Source organism: Syngnathoides biaculeatus, chromosome 19 (genome assembly GCF_019802595.1).
Source record: "Syngnathoides biaculeatus isolate LvHL_M chromosome 19, ASM1980259v1, whole genome shotgun sequence".
NCBI lineage: Eukaryota > Metazoa > Chordata > Actinopteri > Syngnathiformes > Syngnathidae > Syngnathoides > Syngnathoides biaculeatus.
Genome location: NC_084658.1, coordinates 5,299,015 through 5,320,829, shown reverse-complemented (window position 1 = coordinate 5,320,829; position 21,815 = coordinate 5,299,015). Strand labels below are relative to the sequence as shown.

Here is a 21,815-nt window from a genome sequence, read left to right as displayed (position 1 = left end):
ACAGAACTGGAAGAAAACATAAGACGAAAGCTCGCTGCTCAGTACACTGTAAGCGGTCTTATTCACTAAACAATACAATACATGCAGTCATTTTACAATGTAACAAAATTCCAGTTTCATTACTTAAGATAGTTAAAATACTGCTTGTATAGTTAAGATTTTACAATGGCCTAGAATGAATTACACTAATTTGCTATGGGAAAACTGTTCCTTGACAGTAAAACAGGAATTTGACCAAAACACATTGTGAGTGGATGCATTTTGAACGTTTCAAACAGCATGATTACATAGAAAGTCAAAGCAGTTTAGCCTTCGGTATCTCTGCCTCTGCTCCACATCGCATCTCAATATATTCATTTTGCCTCTCCTCAGTCCTCTCGGTGTCCCACTTCTTCGATGCTAGCCTCTTTCCTTGTATGACTTCCTGTATTGAGGTTCGACTAGCAAGTCTCCTTCTCCCCTTTCCTACCAAGAAGACACACAAAGTACTCTCTCCTGGATGTCTTTGGTCGTCTTGGCTGTAGTACTCCAGTCTTCCGGGAGCTCCTCCGATGCATCGAGAGCCTGTCTCACCTCTTTACAAAAAGCCGCACGACATTGTCCATAAAATATATGGATTGAATTTTAGAGTTTACTACCTGTAAAAGCAATTATGGTATGAGTTTAACAATAAATAGTACTGCATTCCATATTTGCCTTATTTTTTATTTTTTACTACAGTCACCCAGAAGCAACTTCTCGGCTGCATACACCATTGGATGGTGTTGTGGATCCAAGCACAACACTGTTTGGCATTCTAAAAGACGTTTGGACTTCCATGAGTACAGAGCCACAATACAGATCAAATCATTATCCATTGGTGCTTGTGTATGGTAGGAGGAAAAGTTGTTTTCACCTCCCAGAGAGACCTCCCCTTTTCTGCTGTGCATTCAGTGTGTATTTTCTACTCCCATGATCAAAACTCAAGAAAGGGTGTGAATGAACATACTCAATAGGAAATAATACTTATTTGCAGCTGTATCACACAAATCATTAAAAAAAAAAAAATCATACATTGTGATTTCTGAATTTTTCTTTTTAGATTATCTCTCTCACAGTGGACATGCACCTACGATGAAAATGTTTCCAAGTGGTAGAATCTGCAATATAGCAGGGTGTTTAAATACTTATTTTCTTCACTGAATGGTTAGCTGTGGGTTGTGACCAAAAGAATAAGATCTCGGATACAAGCGGTTAAAATGAGTTTCCTCTGCAGTGTCTGGGCTGTCCCTTAGAGATAGGGTGAGAAGCTCGGTCATCTAGGAGGGGTTCAGTGTTGAGCTGCTGCTCCTCCCCATTGAGAGGAGCCAGATGAGGTGGCTGGGAGATCTGATTCGTACGCCTCACTGGCGAGGTATTCTGGGCAGGTCCTAAAAGGAGGAAACCTCACGAACAAGCTGAAAAGACTGTGTTCCTGGCTGGTCTCGGATTCCCTCGAGATCTCCTCCAGAAAAACCGAAGAAGTGGCTGTGGAAAGCAAAGTTGGGGCTGCCCTGCTAAAGCGACTGCCCCCACGACCCGATCCCGGATAAGTCCAAGAATATAGTTATTTTAGTTATTACAGGGTTCATACTCAGTCGGACCTAAAAAATTTAAGGGCTTTTTAGGGCCATTCTTAGGGGCTGACACGGAAAAAATTTAGGGCCGACACGAAAAATTTAGGGCCATCGTGGGAAATCAAGAGTAAGGAAAAAAGCCTCACCCAATGGTGCCATCGGCTGTTCTTGGTTCATCAAATGTTCCAGTACCTGTGACAGTGATCATCTGTCGCCCCTTGTGGTAGTTGTCATTGATATGACAATTGTCAACGTCTTCACATAACAGTATACAGAAAAACTGATTCTAACTACAATTGAAACTGTATACACAAATGTCTTATACTGATGTCTGTCTCAGCACCCCTACTCTAGCTCCTTGAGCCTACCCAGTGCCTCCTCTATTTGCTGCTGCAGAGGTGCCAAAGAGGCTCTCTTGTCCTTTGCTCGACCTCTGAGTGCATTGGCCTCGGTGATAAACCTCAGCTTCCTTTTTTCTTCTGCCTCCTCACACAGCCTGTCAGCCTTCTCAATAAGCATAGCTATGTCAGTCTCTAGTCTGGCTTTTTTGGCTTTGAGGCTGTCTATCTCTGCCTTAGCTGGCTTCCTTTTCTCTGCCTCTTTTGATGCATCCTTCTTCTTTTCCTCCTCTAGATGCAGGACGTAAATACTTCTGGCAAAAGACGCAGCGATCAACAGCTCCCTTGTGATAGGCACCATGTCAGGACCTCCATATTGCTGGACCACCTCCACTATTTGCCTCCGAGCAATCAGTGACTCCTTACTTAGGTTGTCCTCGGTGAGTTCCTTGTTTGTAGAGAAGCCTCTTTCCACAGATGCCTGTCCATGGGACAGGAGCAGCAGCTGCTTTATGACACCCCATAGCTCCTGGAACTGCTGGCTTTCCTGCTGATGCAGAGTAGAGTGGAAGAGCGTGTCCAGCCTGTCCTTAGAGATGTTGAAGTCAGAGAAAGCGACCCTAATCTCCTCATCTTCTTGGATCTTTTCACTCAGTCTGGAATACTGGAACAGAATCCTGTCGCAATTGCTTTCCTCCACCCTTCTGTGATCCACCATGATGTGTAAGGTTTTTTGGAGTTTTTTGTTGTTCTCCTTTTCATCTTTTATGGGAATGTGCCGGGGGTCCATCCAGTTTAGTAGGCGGACTAAACTGTATATGATCGGGGCCTTCTCCAGCAACATTTCTATCATCTTTACCAGGAAAGTTTGGCAGCTCATTCTAAATTCCTGCTTTAGACGGTCGGTTGCAATGCCAGATTTCAGAAGCAGTCTCTCAGCAGCAAAGCCTATGTCTACTTTCGATAAATCCACCCATTGTGACTTGTCACCCACATTAATCTTGACAAGGCTGGTAAAGGAGGCTGCCTTTTCGTTAAGGACTTCAGGCTTGATGAACTTTTCCATCAGAGTCTTGATGAGGGTGCCCATGTCCTTTGCGATGAAGGGAAGCATAGGCTTGTCAGTCTGGTACAATTTCAAGAATGGTTCCACCAGCCTGGCGCACATGAAAAAGAAGTGAAGCTTGGCAACAAAGATGGGGTCCTGTGCTGCTTTCTGAACAACAGTAAAGGAGCTCTTGGTTGGGCAGGTCACCTTCTTTGTCCTTGCTGCCTCGCAGTAATCTCGCACATGTGGCATCAGGGTGATGGCTCTCTGCCACATTAATTTTTTCAAGCCATCTGCGCTTGCAGAACATGAGAGGGAGAGTGTCGGATCCAGTGACTTGTTTAAAGTCCTCGCGCCTGGCAGGTGCATCGCGAAACAAGTTGTAGAGGCTGGACAGAAAATCTTCCACCCCCCATCCAGCTGCCTGGCAACAGATTCTAAATGCGTTATGGAGGATGTGCAGACCGCAGCTTGTGGCTGGTGGTCATCTTTTCCATTTGTTCTTGAATTGATTTGAACAGCTTCCAATTAACATTGGGGCCATCCATCGAGAGCTGGAGCAGCTTTTGGTGACCGAAGTCACACACGATAGGGTCCAGACGCTCCTGAAGATCAGTTGCTGCTGAATGTCCCAGGAATTCAGAGGTGAGGTAGCAAGTGCGGACCCGGTCATCAATCCACAATCGCACATGAATTTCCAGCTGCTTCTCTTGCATCTCATGATTTAGAGACTCATCAAAGAGGAGGACATACTCTGATTCAGCCTTCACTTTCTGCCTCAGTAGAGATGAAAAGTGGGCAGCGATGCCAAATGTAGCCAGGTATGAAGTCTTCCTTTCCCCACAGTGGTAGTTTTTAGCAATGTCACTGTCTGGGAACGTGACTGCAAACACTTTAGAATTATTTTTGCAAGATTTATAACTGTAATGGCTGCAGATCACTTTTAAAGTCCACAAGATCTCTGCCTTTAACGAGTCCGCCTTCGTGTATTGAACTAGGTTCATAGTGCCTGACTTCTGACTGGTTGAAGTCGATGGCTGGACAACTGTAGAAGCGCATGCACTGCTAGTACCACTGCCTGAAGTTGATGCTTCACTATCTTTATATTTTAGAAACAGATTCATACCAACAGAAGATGAGAGAGTCTTCGCCAAATCAGCGTGTCTCCTTTTTTTCCAGTGCGACTCCAGCGCTTTGACGCCCATCTTTCCTAGCTGGTAGCTCTGCTTGCACAGATGGCAGTAAAACGTGCCGATCTTTTGCATCTCGACGAACCCAGCTTCCAAACTCCTTACTTTCAACCCAAGCATCTTGAAAAATGCACTTCCCCATGATACAAGTTGGATCGATGAAAGACGTAACGAAGACGCAGTGAAATGCTGACTCACGGAAACGAACAATGGAATATCGACGACAAGATGGCGACTCGTTGTCAACACGGTGACTTCCGTTGACGATTTCCGGCTGTTTTAGACGCCAGACGGATCGCTATTTTTTCTTAAAAGATTTTTTTTTTTTTTTTCCGGGAGAATTTTGGCGGTAGAGGTCCTCCCTTTGATTTTTTATAATTTAAGGCCTTTTTAGGGGCTTGACCGGTTTTTGCGGATTTTAAGGACTTTTAGGAGGCCCTAAATGCACCTTTGAAAATTTAGGGGTTTTTAGGGACTTTTAGGGACGCGCGCGAACCCTGTATTAGTTTATGCTGACCTTTACATTCTCATGGACAGACTGGAGTTGGGCAGCCTGGGCAACAAACGTCTGGTACAACTTCTGCATGGCCATGGTCAGGTCTGGGAATATAATTTTAAAAATAAAGTTTAGAAAAAAAAAAAAGAAAATGCAGTTATTTCTGACTTTTAAGGACTCTGACCTTGAGGGGTGATGTGAGAGCCACTACTCTGTGTGGTTAGGTGATTCTCCAGCTCTTCGATCTGCTGTCTGTACTGCTGCAGTTGCACTTCAAACTGTTCTACCAGGCAGCGGAAATAACTGAACAAAAAAGTACATTTCATTATTTTTCCCTTATAAAGGATTAAATGGAAGTTGTGATGGCTACTCACTCTGACGGAGCAGTGTTTTCATGCTGAAGTCCTGGGGGTGTTTTTTGTGTACGTAGCGCTATGTCAGCATTTTTCAGCTCCTTAATTGAGAAACAAACGTGAATAAGATTTCAAGATTTCGTAGGTTTAGTAAAGGTTTGGGATTTGTGTACACTGACAAAGATTTTTGTACATGTCTTATCTAATAACTTGACCAGACTAAAATGTACTTTTGTCAGATTGGTTTAGTGAGTACTACTAATGAGTGCCTCTGTGATCAAGTTTAACAAGTTGTGTCTGACTGTAGCTACCTGTGCAGTCTCCAGCTTTAACTTGTCAATGGCCAGAGCCTGACGCTGCAGACCACTGGCACTGATCGAGAGAAGTTGCTTGAGAGTCTTGATGTCATCCTGGACTTTGGAAATTGCCTTAGATGACATCCTGCTGATGTCTTCCTGAACCTGTTTCTGCTCTTTGACAAACTTTCTGGAAAAACAAAACAAAACATTCAAAGATATTTTTAAAATATCTATATTGAATAAGAAATCATACAGACACATACACGGATAAAATTGTTGGTTCCTCTCCGTTTATGGAGAACCCACAATTTTAACAGAAATAACATAACATAACAAAAACATACTGAAAATGAACTAAAGAAATTTAGAGACAACTTTTGAATTGTGGTTTATAATAATTATTTAAAAACGAATGAAAACAGGCATATACAAAAATGGTATCCATAAAAAAGATTTGAATAAGTTAGTGGAAGGCGCGCTATCGGGGGAGTAGGTTTTTGGGTTGTGGATTGTTGACATCACTGACTTACAAAGCCTCACTGTTTTGCTTATTGGCAGTGTGCTAAATTGTTTCAACATATACAAAAATGAAATACAATAAGGATCAAAGCAGATCTAAAAACACCCAACAACAGCTATAAGCAAAAACATTGGACTACTGTATTCCAAAGTGGCCTTCTATGAGCCCTGATCTGAATCCTACACACCATCTGTGAAAAGAGCTGACACATGACACCCGGAGAAAACTCCCTTCAAACCTGAGACAATCTCAAGAGTTAATTCACTTATTTAATAATAATGCACTTTCTTACTCTGTGCACGTGCAGGACAATTTTTTCCCCACCAGAGAAAAAACGTAAATTGGAGGAGGAAAAGGCCCTCCTGAACTCACTCCACAGGATGAGTGATTGGATGCTTTACTAGTAAAATCAGCCATGTCTTGCATAAGTGAAAATAATGAGGAACAAAGAGATAACATTCATCTGTCACTTCCAGGTCATTATTTATTCCTAATTGGAATCTCGCAAAGATTGAGTGAAGTCATCATAAAACCAAAACTTTAACTGAAATCAATAGATGAGTTGAGAGTGAAGTTTCAATATTCTAAGTACAGTATATGAACACCGGACACGCCTATTTCAGTTTTTCAAGACATTTAATCGAGTTAATTGGAAAATCTTGGTTTGAATTACTATCGTTAAAGTTATTAGCATACTGCAGTTACAATGTTTTTATGACAACTAATCATTTTTTGTGTATATGTAGGATTTTTCTTTCCAGAGTAAGAGCAAATTGAAATGATGACTCAATGATTTGTATACATCAATGTCCATACACACAATGTCGGCAGAAAATTGTGGATATGTATTTTGTGAATGAGGCCTAACGAGCTAAAGGAATCAGCATTCCCTTTAAAATACGAAAAAAATTCAGAGGACTAATAATCTCAAAGACTCATTACAAAGCACAGTAGATGTAATTCTGATTCACACTTACTGGAAGTTCTCAACATCTTGACAAATAACTGGAGGCAGGTTGTCATCCTTTAAAGCTTTACTGTCCCTGAAAGGAGAAAGACAATTTGATGTTCATCATAGCAAAAAAAAAAAAAAAAAAAAAAAAAAAAAAAATATCTATATATATAGATATATATATATATATACATTGCAGTCCACCAACAACAGTAGCACTCCAAAAAAAGCATGTCAGCCCCTCAAATTTTTGTAAATCATTTATTATACCTTTTCATGGGACAACAGAGAAGAAACAATTGCGCTATTATGAAAAGGAGTAGCAGTGTAAATTTAAAATACATTTTTAATTGGTCAGCAAGTCATCTCAGAACAAAACTCTTCTACAGATGATCCAAAAGCACACCAGCAGTTTGCTGAAGATAAGCAGACGATGTCCAGTGGTCTCAAACAAAATGCGGGGTTCATACTCAGTCTGACCCAAAAAATTTAAGGACTTTTTAGGGGCATTTTTAGGGGCCTACACGAAAAATGTAGGGCCATCGTGGCAAATCAAGAGTAAGGAAAAAAGACTCACTTAATGGTGCCATCAACCGTTCTTAGTTCATCGAAGGTTCCAGTACCTCAGTACCTGTGACAGTGATCACCTGTAGCCCCTTGTGGTAGTTCATTGATATGACCATTGTCAATGTCGTCACATAATTACTTCACATAACAGTCTACAGAAAAACAGATTCTAACTACAATTACAACTCTATACACATTTACAAATGTCTTCTACTGATGCCTGTCTCAGCACCCCTACTCTGGTTCCTTGAGCCTACCCAGTGCCTCCTCTTTTTGTTGCTGCAGACGTGCCAAAGTGGCTCTTTTGTCCTTTGCTCTGCCTCTGTCTTTATATAATTACTTCACATAACAGTCTACAGAAAAACAGATTCTAACTACAATTGCAACTCTATACACATATTTACAAATGTCTTCTACTGATGCCTGTCTCAGCACCCCTACTCTAGCTCCTTGAGCCTACCCAGTGCCTCCTCTATTTGTTGCTGCAGATGAGCCAAAGTGGCTCTTTTGTCCTTTGCTCTGCCTCTGAGTGCATTGGTCTCTGTGATAAACCTCAGATTCCTCTTTTCTTCTGCCTCCTCACACAGCCTGTCAGCCTTCTCAATGAGCGTAGATATGTCAGTCTATATTCTGTCTTTTTTGGCTTTGAGGCTGTCTATCTCTGCCATAGCTGCCTTCCTCTTCTCTGCCTGTTTTGATGCATCCTTCTTTTCATCTTCTTGATGCTGGACGTAAATACTTCACACAGAAGATGCAGCGACCAACAGCTCCTTTGTGAAAGGCACCATGTCAGGACCTCCATATTGCTGGACCACCTCCACTATTTGCCTCTGAGCAATCAGTGACTCCTTGCTTAGGTTGTCCTCGGTGACCTCCTTGTTTGTGGAGAAGCCTTTTTCCACAGATGCCTGTCCATGAGACAGGAGCAGCAGCTGCTTTATGACACCCCATAGCTCCTGGAACTGCTGGCTTTCCTGCTGATGCAGAGTGGAAGAGCGTGTCCAGCCTGTCCTTAGAGATGTTGAAATCAGAAAAAGCGACCCTAATCTCCTCATCTTCTTGGATCTTTTCACTCAATCTGGAATACTGGAACAGAATCCTGTCGCAATTGCTTTCCTCCACCCTTCTGTGATCCACCGTGATGTTTAAGGTTTTTTGTTGATGTTCTGCTCATCTTTCATGGCAATCTGCCGAGGGTCCATCCATCTTAGTAAGCGCACTAAACTATATGATCGGGGCCTTCTCCAGCAACTTTTCTATCATGTTTACCAGGAAAGTTTGGCAGCTCATTCTAAATTCCTGCTTTACACTGTCAGTAGCAATGCCAGATTTCAGAAGCAGTCTCTCAGCAGCAAAGCCTATGCCTAATTTTGATAAATCCATCAAGTGTGATTTGTCACCCACATTAATCTTGACAAGGCTGGTGAGGGAGGCTGGCTTTTCTTTAAGGACTTCAGGTTTGATAAAAATTTTCCATCAGAGTCTTGAAGAGGATGCCCATGTCCTTTGCGATGAAGGAAAGCATAGGCTTGTCAGTATGGTACAATTTCAGGAATGGTTCCACTAGCCTGGCGCACATGAGAAAGAAGTGACGCTTGGCAACAAAGATGGGGTCCTGTGCTGCTTTCTGAACAACAGTGAAGGAGCTGTTGGGCAGGTCACTTTCTTCGTCCTTGCTTCCTCGGAATAATCTCATACGTGTGGCATCAGGGTGATGGCTCTCTCTGCCATTGTTTCAAGCCAGGAATTTAAGAGAATGATTGTTTGGTTGACAGTGTGTGTGCAGTTATTTTGAGGGACAATACATTTACTATTCTACAGATTGCACACTTATTAAAATGCTGCAAAGTTTAATGTTGTCAGTGTTGTCCAATGAAAAAACAATTATAAAAATGTGATGGATGTACTCACTTTAGTGAGTATACAGTAAAGCTTCTGGAGTCACTGGATTTTCATTCCATATTTCCTCAAATAGAGCCTGTATGTTTTTTTACCAATTGATAAATGACTTACTGTGCAGTGGTTCCAGATGAAGCATCACTCTTCTTCTCAGAGGAGGTACTGAAGTCAACTCCGCCCAAACCAATACTGGGAGCCGGGGCTGCCGTCGCTGCTGTTGAAGTGCTTAATAAAGAACCTAATGTTAAACCCCCTCCTCCAAGAGTGGATTGACCCAAACCTGTGATAAAAAGTGAACAGTTTGGCTCCTGAAACATTATTAATACATTTATACGATGCTATATTTGCCAACCTGTAGCCACGGTACTGGAAAAGAGACCTGTGCCCAGTGAAGGAACCGTTGCAACAGCTGCTGTAGTTGTCGTGCCGCTGAGGGCAAGCGTGAAGCCTGCTGCTGTGGGCTGCTGTGGTGCCGTCGATGTCAAGACAGAGCCGAATGTCAAACCTGCCCCAGTGGGGACAGATGCAGAAGTGGTGGTAGCAGCGGTGAGGGAGAACGGGGCAGCTGAGCCAGTTGGTTTGTTGAAGGCTATGCTGAAGCCAGTTGAGGCTGTTGTAGAAGCAGGGGCCCCTGGACACACGCAAGGATTAAAATATATACTATGAGTTAAAGATGAATTAAACGTTTTTTGTTTGTTTTTACAAATACATTGCGTGCACTACCATTAATCTAAACAGTTGTTTTTTATAATATATATAATATTGCATTTGTGGAGGAACAAATGAATTTATCAATTCTGGCAATAATTTTAGCCCTCTGCTGTGAACTCTCACACGAATGTCATGTAACCAAACCTGGAAAACGGGTACCCAGCACAATTCCACTTGCATAGTTGATGGTCGAGTGTGAGTGTTCTCAAATCCAGATTAAAAACCTTTTTGTTTTAATGAATGACCCAAAATTTATGTATTTTTCACTGATAGCAACTGCCAAGGAAAATTCACAACATTCCCTTCCCATTAAAAAAAAAAAAAATGTTGATCTGGGAAACCACCGCCTTTTTAACGAAGTCCTAGAAGAGGTCGACCGAGCCACCGCCTCATTCCCAAATTCAGGAACCAAAGAAGCTAAGCATGTTATCCAGGTATGCACATCAGTGATTTTAAATCATTATTGCGAAGTTGAAAATGTGAAGAAATATTTATATAATTTATAGCTTACTATAGCTAAAACGTAAGATACATCAAAACACTGAATATATTTATTGGTAGTATATGGGTCAAAATATTTGCAGATTATCATGGAATCGACCTTTGCTAAATAAATAAATAGATATTTCCGACCTAACTACCTACTCATTTTTTTCAGTTACCCAAAACCAAAATATTTTTATGGATGGCCTTAGTAGTAATCATAATACCAAAAAAAATGGAAAAAAAATGATGTAAAGAGACTGCTCACATAGCAATGGTAATAATTTTCCTCAATATGTTGAGAAAAATGGGGGGGTGTTTAGAAACATTTACAGTTGAAGCCACAAGTTTACATACTGTACAAAAATTTCATTTTTTTGTCTGAAGTAAAATCAGACTAAACGTCTGTTTCAGGTCAGTCAGGATCACCAAAATTACTTAATTTTGTTAAATGCCACATTGAGAATTTCTTACAGAATTTTGCATTATTTTCTTCAAGATCAAAACTTTACATACATTTCCTTATTATTGAGAAGCATATCCCTTTAACTGCATCACTTGGGTCAAACATGTTGGGTAACCTTCCACAAGCTTCTTACAGTACTCATTCCTCCTCACAGAACTGGTGGAACTGAGTGAGGTTTGTCGGTTGCCTTGCTTGCACATGCTTTTTTCAGATGGGCTCACACATTTTCGATGGGATTAAGGTCAAGGCTTTGTGACAGTCACTCCAAGAAATTAACTTTGTCATCCTCCAGTGACTCTTTAACCATTTCAGGAGTATGCATACTGTCATTGTCCATTTTGGAAGACACATTTGCACCCAGGTTTTAGCTTCCTGGCTGATGTCTTGAGATGCTGCCTTAATATCTCCTTGAAATGTTCTTTCTTCATGGTCCCATCTAATTTTGAAGCACTCGAGTTCTTGCCGGAAAATAACAGCACCACCACATGATGCTGCCTGCACTATGGTTCAGAGTTGATAACGTTGGTTATTATAGCCAAACCACTCACTTTAGTTTCATGAGAGCACAGGACATATCTCCCGAAGGTTAAGTCTTCGTATTGGTGTCTTTTTGCAAACTATAATCTCTCTTTTTTTATGTTTCTTAGGAGTAATGGCTTTATTCTCAGTGAGTGGCCTTTCACCCCATGTTGGTGCTGGACTCGTTTCACTATGGATAGTAACACTTTCTTACCAGCTTCATCCAGCATCTTCACAAGGTCTTTAGCATTTGTTCTGGGGTTGATTCGCACATTTCAGACCAAATCAAGTTTTTCTCGGGGACACAGAGCCAGTCTCCTTTCTGACCAGTGTGATGGCTGGACATTCCCATGATGTCGTGTATAATTGCGTATAATCATTTGAACAGATGAAGGTGGCAAGTATCTGGAAATTGCACCCAAGGATAAGCCTGACGTGTGGATCTCTACGAATCTCTGATTTCCTCGCAGATTTCTTTTGATTTTCCCATGATTTCAAACAAGGAAGCAGAGTGTTTGAGGTATGGCCTTAAATACATCCCCAGGTGTGCCAATAATCTGGGCTTCGCCATGTTCTTAAAAGATGTCGTACGTTTTGTGTATGCAAATTTTTGACCTCGAATAAAATAATCTAAAATTCTCTCCATTGTTGTGCCATTTAAAAATTATTTTGGTGGTCCTGATTGACCTGAAAAACAAGACGTTTAGTCTGATTTGACTTCTGACAATGAGACAAAAAAAAATGAAATGTGTTTTTGCTGTCTATGTAAGCTTCTGGCTTCAACTATTTATGTGCTCAAGTATTTGAAGGTCAGGGAGAACATATCCCGTCCTTGTAGTGCAAGCGATCATTTGTACCATTGTTGTGTTCTGTTCTAAACATGTTTTAACATTTTGTCCAATATTTATAATGCATTATTGGCACATTTTCAAAACAAATATTGTCTTTGATTTGTCTGCTCATTTATGTTGGTGGGAACTATTGTATAATTTGACAGTGCAACTCTGAGTCTTGTAAATGTAATGTAAATGTGTATCAGGCATGTCCTGTTTGTGTTCTCGATAAAGTTCTTGTTAAAAAAGACTGATTCAAAGGAATAGCTCTCAAATAAGAAATTACTTGCTGACCATCAGTCTTGTCTGGAGTTTTTTTCGACAACTGTCACCAATTTGCTGAATCTTTGTCTGGAGTTACTCGTTGTTGCTCTTTGGAGCGTTGCGGCTAAGACGGCGCAGAGTCTCGCAACCCGACACATAAATGTTCAACTCTACATGTTCAACTCTGCAGGAGTGGATAAAGACCGGCGCTTCCGTCGATTCATTTTGCGAATCTACGCTTCCCACCCAACAAAATGGATGTATTTCAATTTCTGATCAAGACCTGCAAAGACTTCTGCCGCCCTGTGCTTCACAGAGACTTAGCTTTGTGGATGTGTCCCTGACGGAGCCGTTACGCTACCTACCTGGCTTTTATCTTTTTCGACCGGACCACATTGCGCAGCTAGGGTGGAAATCGAAAGGTGGTCGAAAATGGTTCTATATCAGTGAGATATGGTGCACAGACGTTGCACAGCTCAGCACACACTGCAGCGTACTTCTGGAGTTCTTGAACTGTAAACCATTTTACATGCCGCGTGAGTTCACCTCCTTCATTCTCGTAGGTGTTTACATTCCACCCCAAGCAGGCATGAATGTAGCACGACTAATGCTTGCTGAGCAGATAGACAAGATTGAGAAAAAACACCCAGAATCACCCCTCATTATCCGAGGAGATTTTAACACTGCTAAACTTAACCATGAATTCCCCAAATATAAGTAGCATATAAAATGTCTGACAAGGGAAAATAACACTTTAGACCACTGCTATAATTACAATTACACATCACGCTGCCCTACGCTCCTCTGATCACTGCTTAATCTACTTAATACCTACATACAGCCAAGTACTTAAGTTTGCGAAGCCTTTGGTAAAATCACTTGAAAAGTGGACCAACGAGGCAAAATTAGAACTTCAATGCTGGTTTCAGTGCACAGACTGTAGTGTCTTTGAAAATTAAGAGAGCAGCCTAGATGAATTCATGGATATTGTTAACACATGTCAGTTTCTCTGAGGCGGTGTGTGTACCAACAAAAGCTTGCACGTTCAATAACAACAAACCATGATTTACAGCCAGACTTTTGCAACTACCCAAGGCTAAAGAGGTCGCACATCGTAGTGGGGATAGAGCCCTCTACAAATCGCACTAGAAACCAAGTGACTTAAGAAATTAACATTGCCAAGAGGGATTATGCAGCAAACTTGGAGACTCTTCCAAAATAATCTGGCATGGATTTCCATCGCTCACTAATTAAAAGCGACGACCCCCCCCCCCCCCAGACAACAATAGTGGGAAAGCTGACGACCTAAACAGCTTTTACTGAAATTTGAAAGGCACACTTTCACTCCACACACTCATCAAGCCGCATCACTGTCAACTTTAACTTCAAAATCTCCAACTCCACCGTTTAACATCCATGAATGGGACGTGAGGCAGATCTTCAAAGAACAATATGCAGGCCCAGACCTTGTGCCCTTATTCTGCCTCAAAGTCTGCACAGACTGACTTGCTCGTCTTCACAAAGATCTTCAACAGGTCTCTAGAAGTCTGTGAAGTATCAACCTGCTTCCAACGGCCCACCATCATACCAGTCCCAAAAAAAGAGCACTCTCAGGTCTTAATGACTATAGGACTGCTACCTTGACAGCTGTGGTCATGAAGTCCTTTAAAGACCTGGACCACCTCAAGAGCATTGCAGGTCCGCAGCTAGACCCACTGAAGCTTGCCTATCGAGCATAGAGGTCTGCAGATGATGCAGTCACCATGGGTCTGCGCTTTATCCTTGAACATCAAGACATCGAGGGAACCTATGCAAGAATCGTGTTTGTGGACTTTAGCTGTGTGTTAAACACCATCATCCCTGAACTCTCCTCCAAGCTTCTTCAGCTCAGTGTCTCGCCTGTCATCTGCCAGTGGATCTACAACTTCCTGATGGGCAGGACAGATCGGCTGAGGGACACCACCTCAATCACATGGACTATCAGAACCAGAGCACCCCAAGGTTGTGTCCTCTCCCCTCTGCTCTTCTCACTCTACACAAACGACTGCAGTTCAAGGCACCCGGCAGTCAAACTGCAGAAGTTCGCAAATGACACCAGTCATCGGCCTCATCAAAGACAGTGACAAGTCTGCGTACCAACAGGAAGTGACGAGACTGCAGCTTTGCTGTAGCCAACACAACCTGGCCTTGAACACTCTAAAGACTGTAGAAATTATTCTGGACTTCAGGAGGTATCCTTCACCCCAGCTGCCTGTCACGCTGTCCAACTGTCTTGTATCAACCATTGAGATCTTCAAGTTACTGGGAATTAGTCTCACAGGATCTGAAGTGGGAAACAAAAATAAACTCCATCCTCAAAAAAGCCCAACAAAGGAAGCACTTCTTACTGCTTCTGAGGAAGCACGGGCTGTCACAAGAGCTGCTGAGACGGTTCTACACAGCGGGCATTGACTCAGTCCTGTGTACCTCCATCAGTCTGCTTTGGGGCTGCCACAAAAAAGGACAAATTCCGACTCCAATGGAAAATAAAAAAGTTGAACGGATTGTCAGCACCACCCGACCAACCGTTGAAGACTTGCACACCATTCGAACTAGGACCAGAGCGGGCAGTTTCTTTTTGGACCCTCCACATCCTGGCTGCCAGCTCTTCCAGCTCCTTCGGTCGGGTAGGCGCTTCCAATCAATTCAAATCAAAAGTAGCAGGCATTCAAACAGTTTTTTTTCCCCTCTTACAATTAAGTTATTAAATTCTTGATCAGCTAACCTACTATTTTCTGCCTTGTGCCATTGTTGGGACAAACCCTCACAAAGTACTGGTACAATCAGTATTAGTATTATACATACTGTAGACCAGGGGTCACCAACGCAGTGCCTGCGGGCGAATGGTAGCCCACGAGGACCATATAAAGCGCCCGCGACGTATGTTCTAAAAATACCGTAGGCAACAAATTGTTACTATTACTTGTGCTTTAAATTCTGAATCTGACTTGCTTATGTGAATTAAAATTTTAAAATACCTGTAATGTCATTTATTACAATAAATTAAAGGAAAAATATTTTATGTACATGTAATGAACTGAGTCTGAAATTTGTCGCAAACCGGTCGTACGATTGGTGCACACGAAGTAGCCCTCAGCCTCAAAAAGGTTACTGAGCCCTGCTGTAGACTATCACATGATTTGTCACTTTAAACCACACCCTTTGCAGAATTGTCATTGCAATGTTATATAACTGTGAACTGCAAACAGGCAAGAGCACGCCGTATAAACTTAACAATGAGGGGGGTTGACACACTAACTGCTCTAAATGCTTGAAGACTCTGCATCTTTCCACAATTATGACTCTTATAAGAAATAGTTCCCTACTATTGAATGTCTTTTGTTCTTCGTTCTTGCTAGTTTGTTCTCAGTACGCCATATGAATGTCGGTAGGAGGGCAGCACTGACTGCTGGAGACAAATTCGTTGTGCCTAGTTGCATATTTGGCCATTAAAGTTGCTTCTAATTTCTAACAAAGTCATACAGACACGTATGAAATGATTTTTAGTATGTTTTAAATAAAAAAAAAAAAAAAGGCAGCCGGACTCAATATTCCCTCTAAGCTGCGCAACTGCGCAATTGTGCACGCTTAGCAGAGGAAAACAGATCCAGCGCAGTGAACTACAGCCTGAGGTCTTTTTTTTTTTTTTTTTAAACATGGCAGCACACTGTCTCTCAAAAAGAGCTGCTGCTCAGCCACACCAGGCCACACACTCTACTTTCTAGTTAACCTGATACCGCCCCCCTCCATTTTAAAGGGGTACACTCATATACTCGAGATGAAAGTGGATTTTAGTGAAAATTCCTAAAAATACAAATGCAAGCATTAGGGAGGTCTGGGGGCTTACCCCCCAAGAAATCTTTGAAAAAATGGATGGCTGTGGTGGATTCTGGCGATATCTGTGAACAAAATTCAGACAAAAATTGAAAGTAAAATTTCTAAGTCCTGACCAAAAAAAAAAAATTGGGCAGAAGTTCCCCAAGGGCCAAGCCCAGAATTTTTTGCCCCCTACTTCCCTATCACTGGATAGCACAAAATCACATTTGTCATTAAAATATGGCAACTTATCAAGACAAATGAATTAAGTGAACTATTCAGTAAAAAGACATCTAAATTGTCCTTTTCCCCACATTATACATATTATAGTATCAAGATAGAAAATAGATGAAAATATATCCTAGAATTTCTATACCGTACAGCAAAACATGTTAAAGAAGTTGATCTGTAGTAATTACTATTAATGTTTAAGTCTCAAACTTGTTACGTCGCATTGTACAGATGCACTCCACCATATTGCTCACTATCTGAGATATAGATCTAGTAATACTAATAGTATCATCAGTTGCCTTTAATACACACACACACACACCACACACACACACACACACACACACACACACACACCACACACACACACACACACACACACACACACACACAACACACACACACACACACACACACACAGTTACTCACATTTGAAAAATGTACAGGTGTGGTCAGTCATGCTTGCAGATAATGTTGCGGGTGTGATTAGGGATGGCCTTAAAATAACTTTCTGGATTAATGTAACATAACTGTAAATTAAAAATAAAAAATATATAAATAAAATAGAAAACAAATTTCAAACTCAAAAGCTCATTTTCAATTTCAACTGATATTAGTAGAACATGATATAAAACATTATTTAAAAATTTTCATCAATACAAATTCTTGATCTGACAAACTATCTGAAGAAAAGTTAAATGCACTGGCCTGTCAAGGAATAAACACAAACGGTCTATAATCACAATGTTTGGAAAATGCTGAAAGTTTAGTTCAACATAATCGCCGTTCGTCGCAACATAATAGCGATACATTGTAAACAAACATTCCTGTCGGCAATTGTGACTTATTGTTGTGGGGGTGGAGGTGGCACGCACCACTGGACTGCCGTAAATAGGAGGCCGGCTTCCTAGAACGCGCATTCATGTGCATGCGCTCAACGTATTGGCCTAACCTGAATCAAGCGACAAGGTGGATGATAGTCTTATCGTTTTGTTTTGTTTTTAACGCCGTCACACTGCCTCATGATCGACGCAAAGAGCACACCTGCCTGGTGTAACTGAATTTCCTTTAACATGGCTCATGATGTTGATGACTTTTGACGTAAATGCGCTCACATTACGTGAAGCCGTTCTGAACATGCGCATTCGTACATGCTGGGTTAATGCTCAGTACAGTTAACTTGCCGGTTGTTTTGGAGCAGGCTCGTTTAATTAACGTTTATGAAATAAACACGTAAATTAATGTCAAGACCACACAAAATAACCAACATCTTGAGAGAATGCGATGGGAGGGCCGTTGCTGTTACTAGTGTTCGTGCCTCAACATGGCTACGCTCGTGAAAGCAAAACAACTCAAACGCATGTTCGTTCAATGTTGTCAACTAATATCCAGATTAAATTTAGGCAATTTTTCCTCAATTTTCCGGAGCAATTTTCATGAAAATTTAAAAATACAGAATTCCAGGAAAATCCGGAGGACTTTCATCACTGATATACACAGTTACAAACACCGGGATATGTGAATAGAAGAAAAAGCGGTGAAACTGGATGAGATCTTCTCTTTCTCGAGTAAAAAAGGTCTGGTCTGAAGCCAAAGTAGAAAGTGCAGGATGAGATTGTGTGTAATGTTAAAATTTCACCTTGGCACAGGCTGATTGAGAATGAAAGTACAGACGACACATTGCCCAAAAAGCTAATTCTGTATTTTAAATATAGGAGGCAACATAACATTAACCCTAAAACTGTTTGGGAGCATCATTCAGCTTTCAACATGCACGCGCAGTTGCGGCATTCGTTGTTGCCGCTCGCTGGCGGCGTTGTTAATCACCACCGCGGAGGTGGATCAGGCAGGGAGGTGGTTTGGCGCATGTGGAAGGAGAAAGGAGCTCTCCCTCCCACCGGCCACTGGTGTTTTTCATCCGGGATGGGTCCTGTCATATCACCTAAATATGGCTCGAAACGATAGTTTAATATTGTCACTTCACTCGATTGTGAGATGATCTCTTCTTCGAAAAGAGCTTTCATCTCAGAAGGGGCATCGGAAAAATCCGAAAATCTCTGCTGTTCATCTTCATAGCAGGTGGCACAGCGTCAACTCAATGGTGACTGTTCCAGTATCTTCTTCTTCTTTCGGCTTCTCCCTTTCGGGGTCGCCACAGCATGTCATCTCAGATGAACGCATATATATGTTTGGCACAATTTTTACGCCGGATGCCCTTCGTAACGCAACCCTTCTCAGGGAGTGGAGGCCCCAGTGGGATACGAACCCACAACACCTGTATGACAGCTGTAAATGACGTAGCAGCCAATATGGCTACCACTTTGATGTCGAGTGAGACTTCCGCAGCTTTGTGGATGAATGACATGCTCTCCGCTCATATTTATTTTTTTGTATGGACATTGGAGTGAATAATATATCTAATTTTCATATCTATTTTGCAATGTACTGTATATAGGGATGTCAGTCGCACTTACAGGATAATAATCCAGCCATCCAATCATTTTCTGAGCCACTTATCCTCACAAGGGTCACAGGAGTACTGGAGCTTATCCCAGCTGTCATCAAGAGGAGGCAGGGTACACCCTGAACTAGTTGTCAGCTGATCGCAGAGCATCATGACATAGCATAATAACTTGTGACCAGTGCTATTTTTAGAACATGCCTCGCGGACACCTTAAGTGGTCCTCACGGGTGACCATGCGGCCACGGGCACCGCATGGGTGATCCCTGGTACATGAACTACTGCACCCATAAGTTACAGTGAGGCAAAAAATTATTTAGTCAGCCACCAATTGTGCAGGTTCTCCCAGTTAAAAAGATGTGAGGCCCGTCATTTTCATCTTATGTATCTCACCCTAGCAAAACCAAAAAAATACAGAAAAACAGATCATTTTTCAAAAATTTCTTAAATTATGGTGGAAAATAAGTATTTGGTCAAGAACAAATTTCATCTAGAGACTGTTATATACCTGTAGTAAGCAATCACAGCGGTCAAACATTTTCTCCATATCATCACATGGTTTTCACACTGTAGCTGGTGTTATGTGCCATTCCTCCATGCAAATCTCCTCCAGAATGGTGATGGTTTGGGGTTACATGGTTAGATCTTACCATGTTGCATTCTCCCAATCCTCTTCTGGATCACCCAAATGCTCTCTAGCAAATATCAGACAGGCCTTAAGCAGGGGGACAAGTCTGACACTGCAGGATTAGAGTCCCTGGAGGTACAATGCGTTATTGATTTATTTCCCTTGGTAGTTTGGGCCCAGATCTCGAAGTCATTCTCCAGGTGCCCCCATGTGATTCTGGGATTTTTGCTCAACCATTCTTGTGATCATTTTGATTCTGGGGTGTGATCTTGCATGGAGCCCCAGATTGAGGGAGATTTTCATTGGGCTTGTATGTCTTCCATGTTCTAATAATTGCTTCCACAATTGATTTGTTCCACACAGAGCTGCTTACCTGTTGCAGATTCAGTCATCCCAGCCTGGTACAGGTCTACAGTTTTGATTCTGGTGTCCTTAGACAGGTCAACGGTCTTGGCCATTGTGGAATTTGGAGTTGTGAGTTTTACGTTGTGGACAGCTGTCGTTTATACTGTTCAAACAGGTCCCATTAATACAGGTAATACGTGGACTGATGACTCTCTCCATGAAGGTCTGCAACACCAAGAAGTCTCGCTTGTTGGTAGATGACCAAATACTTATTACTTATTATAATTTGCTAATCAATTATTTAAAAAATCTGATATATTTCTTTCGCTCATATGTGAGGTTTACCAATGATGAAAATTACAGCCCTACCATTTTTTTAAGTGGGAGAAGTTGGACGATTGGTGGCTTCACTGTGAAATGCTTTAGTGCTCGTTCCACACTGTGGCTTCTGCTTCTGTAAGGAGAAGCTAGGAGCCAGCAACAGCAACTACATGCCAATAATATTGCACTTGTATACAAAGAGGCCAAGTAGGGGAGCTCACATCTTTTGAGCAAATGTATTCGTAACAACCGGCTAGATCTTGAACGCAAAATGACAAGAGGCAACCTTAAGACACTCTGGTTCTAAAGCTCGGGCTCTGACCCCGGCCATCATGGGAATGACACCAATGACACTTGCCATTGGCCCAGCAGTATATTGAGTGTGATACTGCCAGGCTCATTTGCATTAATAAACACCTTAAAAACAGGCAGATTTTGGGAAGACAAGAAATCAGAGGAGTAAAATGTCCAATAATTCTTAATCCTTGGGGTATTTAAGATAAAAACAAATACCGTAAGAGAACTGGGAACGGTTTCTAATCATAACATCAAATGCAACAGCTGTCTCCTTTAACGCATATGCTCACCTAATGTTAGTCCAAGAGTGGGAGCAGCTGCAGCACCTGCACAACATTAAGAAAAATGTTTTGCTTCCAGTAGCATTTAAATTATAGTACACTCGTTACTTCCGACACCAGACAGACACTTTATTCTTCCACAAGAGAAACTCACTTTATTAAAATGACTTGGGAATCATCTTTTTATTATTATTTTAAGCATTATCATTATGCTATTTGTTGTAAATTTTATGAAATAAAAATTCTTGAGCTCATAAGATTATTAGTTGTAACCAGGGGCCACAAAGCAACTCCTCAGCGTCTAACACACCATTTCCAGCTACCAAGAGATTATACACATTCATGTTTTCAAGAGATGTCAATGTTGGAGCAACATCAAATCAATTAATAAATGAATGAAGAAAAGGCCATGAGGTTAGTGAAAAAATCTAAATGCAAATTGAATCTTCTTAGATATAAGCTATTGAAAGAAGAGACCACTCTCAACTCAATTAATTCTGTAAAAAATTAATTAATTTCGATAATTAGCATGTTTTAACTGTCCATGTCAGAAGCTCTAAAAGTTGGTTTCAATTACTTAATTATATCACTCAGCCCTAATGAATCCAGCAAGCACGACAAATCCCAACAAACAGTTGTGTGACATACCTGGGGCAGGCGTGCTGAATGAAAACCCTCCAGAAGGTTTCTGACCAAAGAGACTGGAAGTACTGGTCGTTGAGGTAGGGGCGGCAGCCAAAGCATTACCAAACGAGAAGCCACCAGTACTGCCCGCGGGTGCACTTTTAAAGCAACAATGACAAGAGTCATCACGTTTTATTGACAGGGCTTCGTTGAAAGACCAAATATTAATGTTAAGACTA

At 41.6% G+C, this 21,815-nt stretch overlaps 1 protein-coding gene across 3 annotated transcripts in view; it reads right to left on the bottom strand.

The window, feature by feature from the left end:
- The window catches only part of nup58 (nucleoporin 58), a 34,384-nt gene that overhangs the window by 12,010 nt on the left and 559 nt on the right, over window positions 1-21,815 (bottom strand). For 2 of the 3 annotated variants that reach the window (XM_061805038.1, XM_061805040.1), the window contains exons 3-11: window positions 21,601-21,734; window positions 20,962-20,997; window positions 9,610-9,888; window positions 9,372-9,537; window positions 6,817-6,882; window positions 5,332-5,506; window positions 5,042-5,121; window positions 4,852-4,970; window positions 4,689-4,771 (exon numbers count right to left, since the gene is read on the bottom strand). In XM_061805038.1, coding sequence (XP_061661022.1) covers window positions 4,689-4,771; window positions 4,852-4,970; window positions 5,042-5,121; window positions 5,332-5,506; window positions 6,817-6,882; window positions 9,372-9,537; window positions 9,610-9,888; window positions 20,962-20,997; window positions 21,601-21,734 — 1,138 coding nt within the window. The remainder of the gene's footprint in view (window positions 1-4,688; window positions 4,772-4,851; window positions 4,971-5,041; window positions 5,122-5,331; window positions 5,507-6,816; window positions 6,883-9,371; window positions 9,538-9,609; window positions 9,889-20,961; window positions 20,998-21,600; window positions 21,735-21,815) is intronic. The other variant, XM_061805039.1, reaches the window with a different exon arrangement.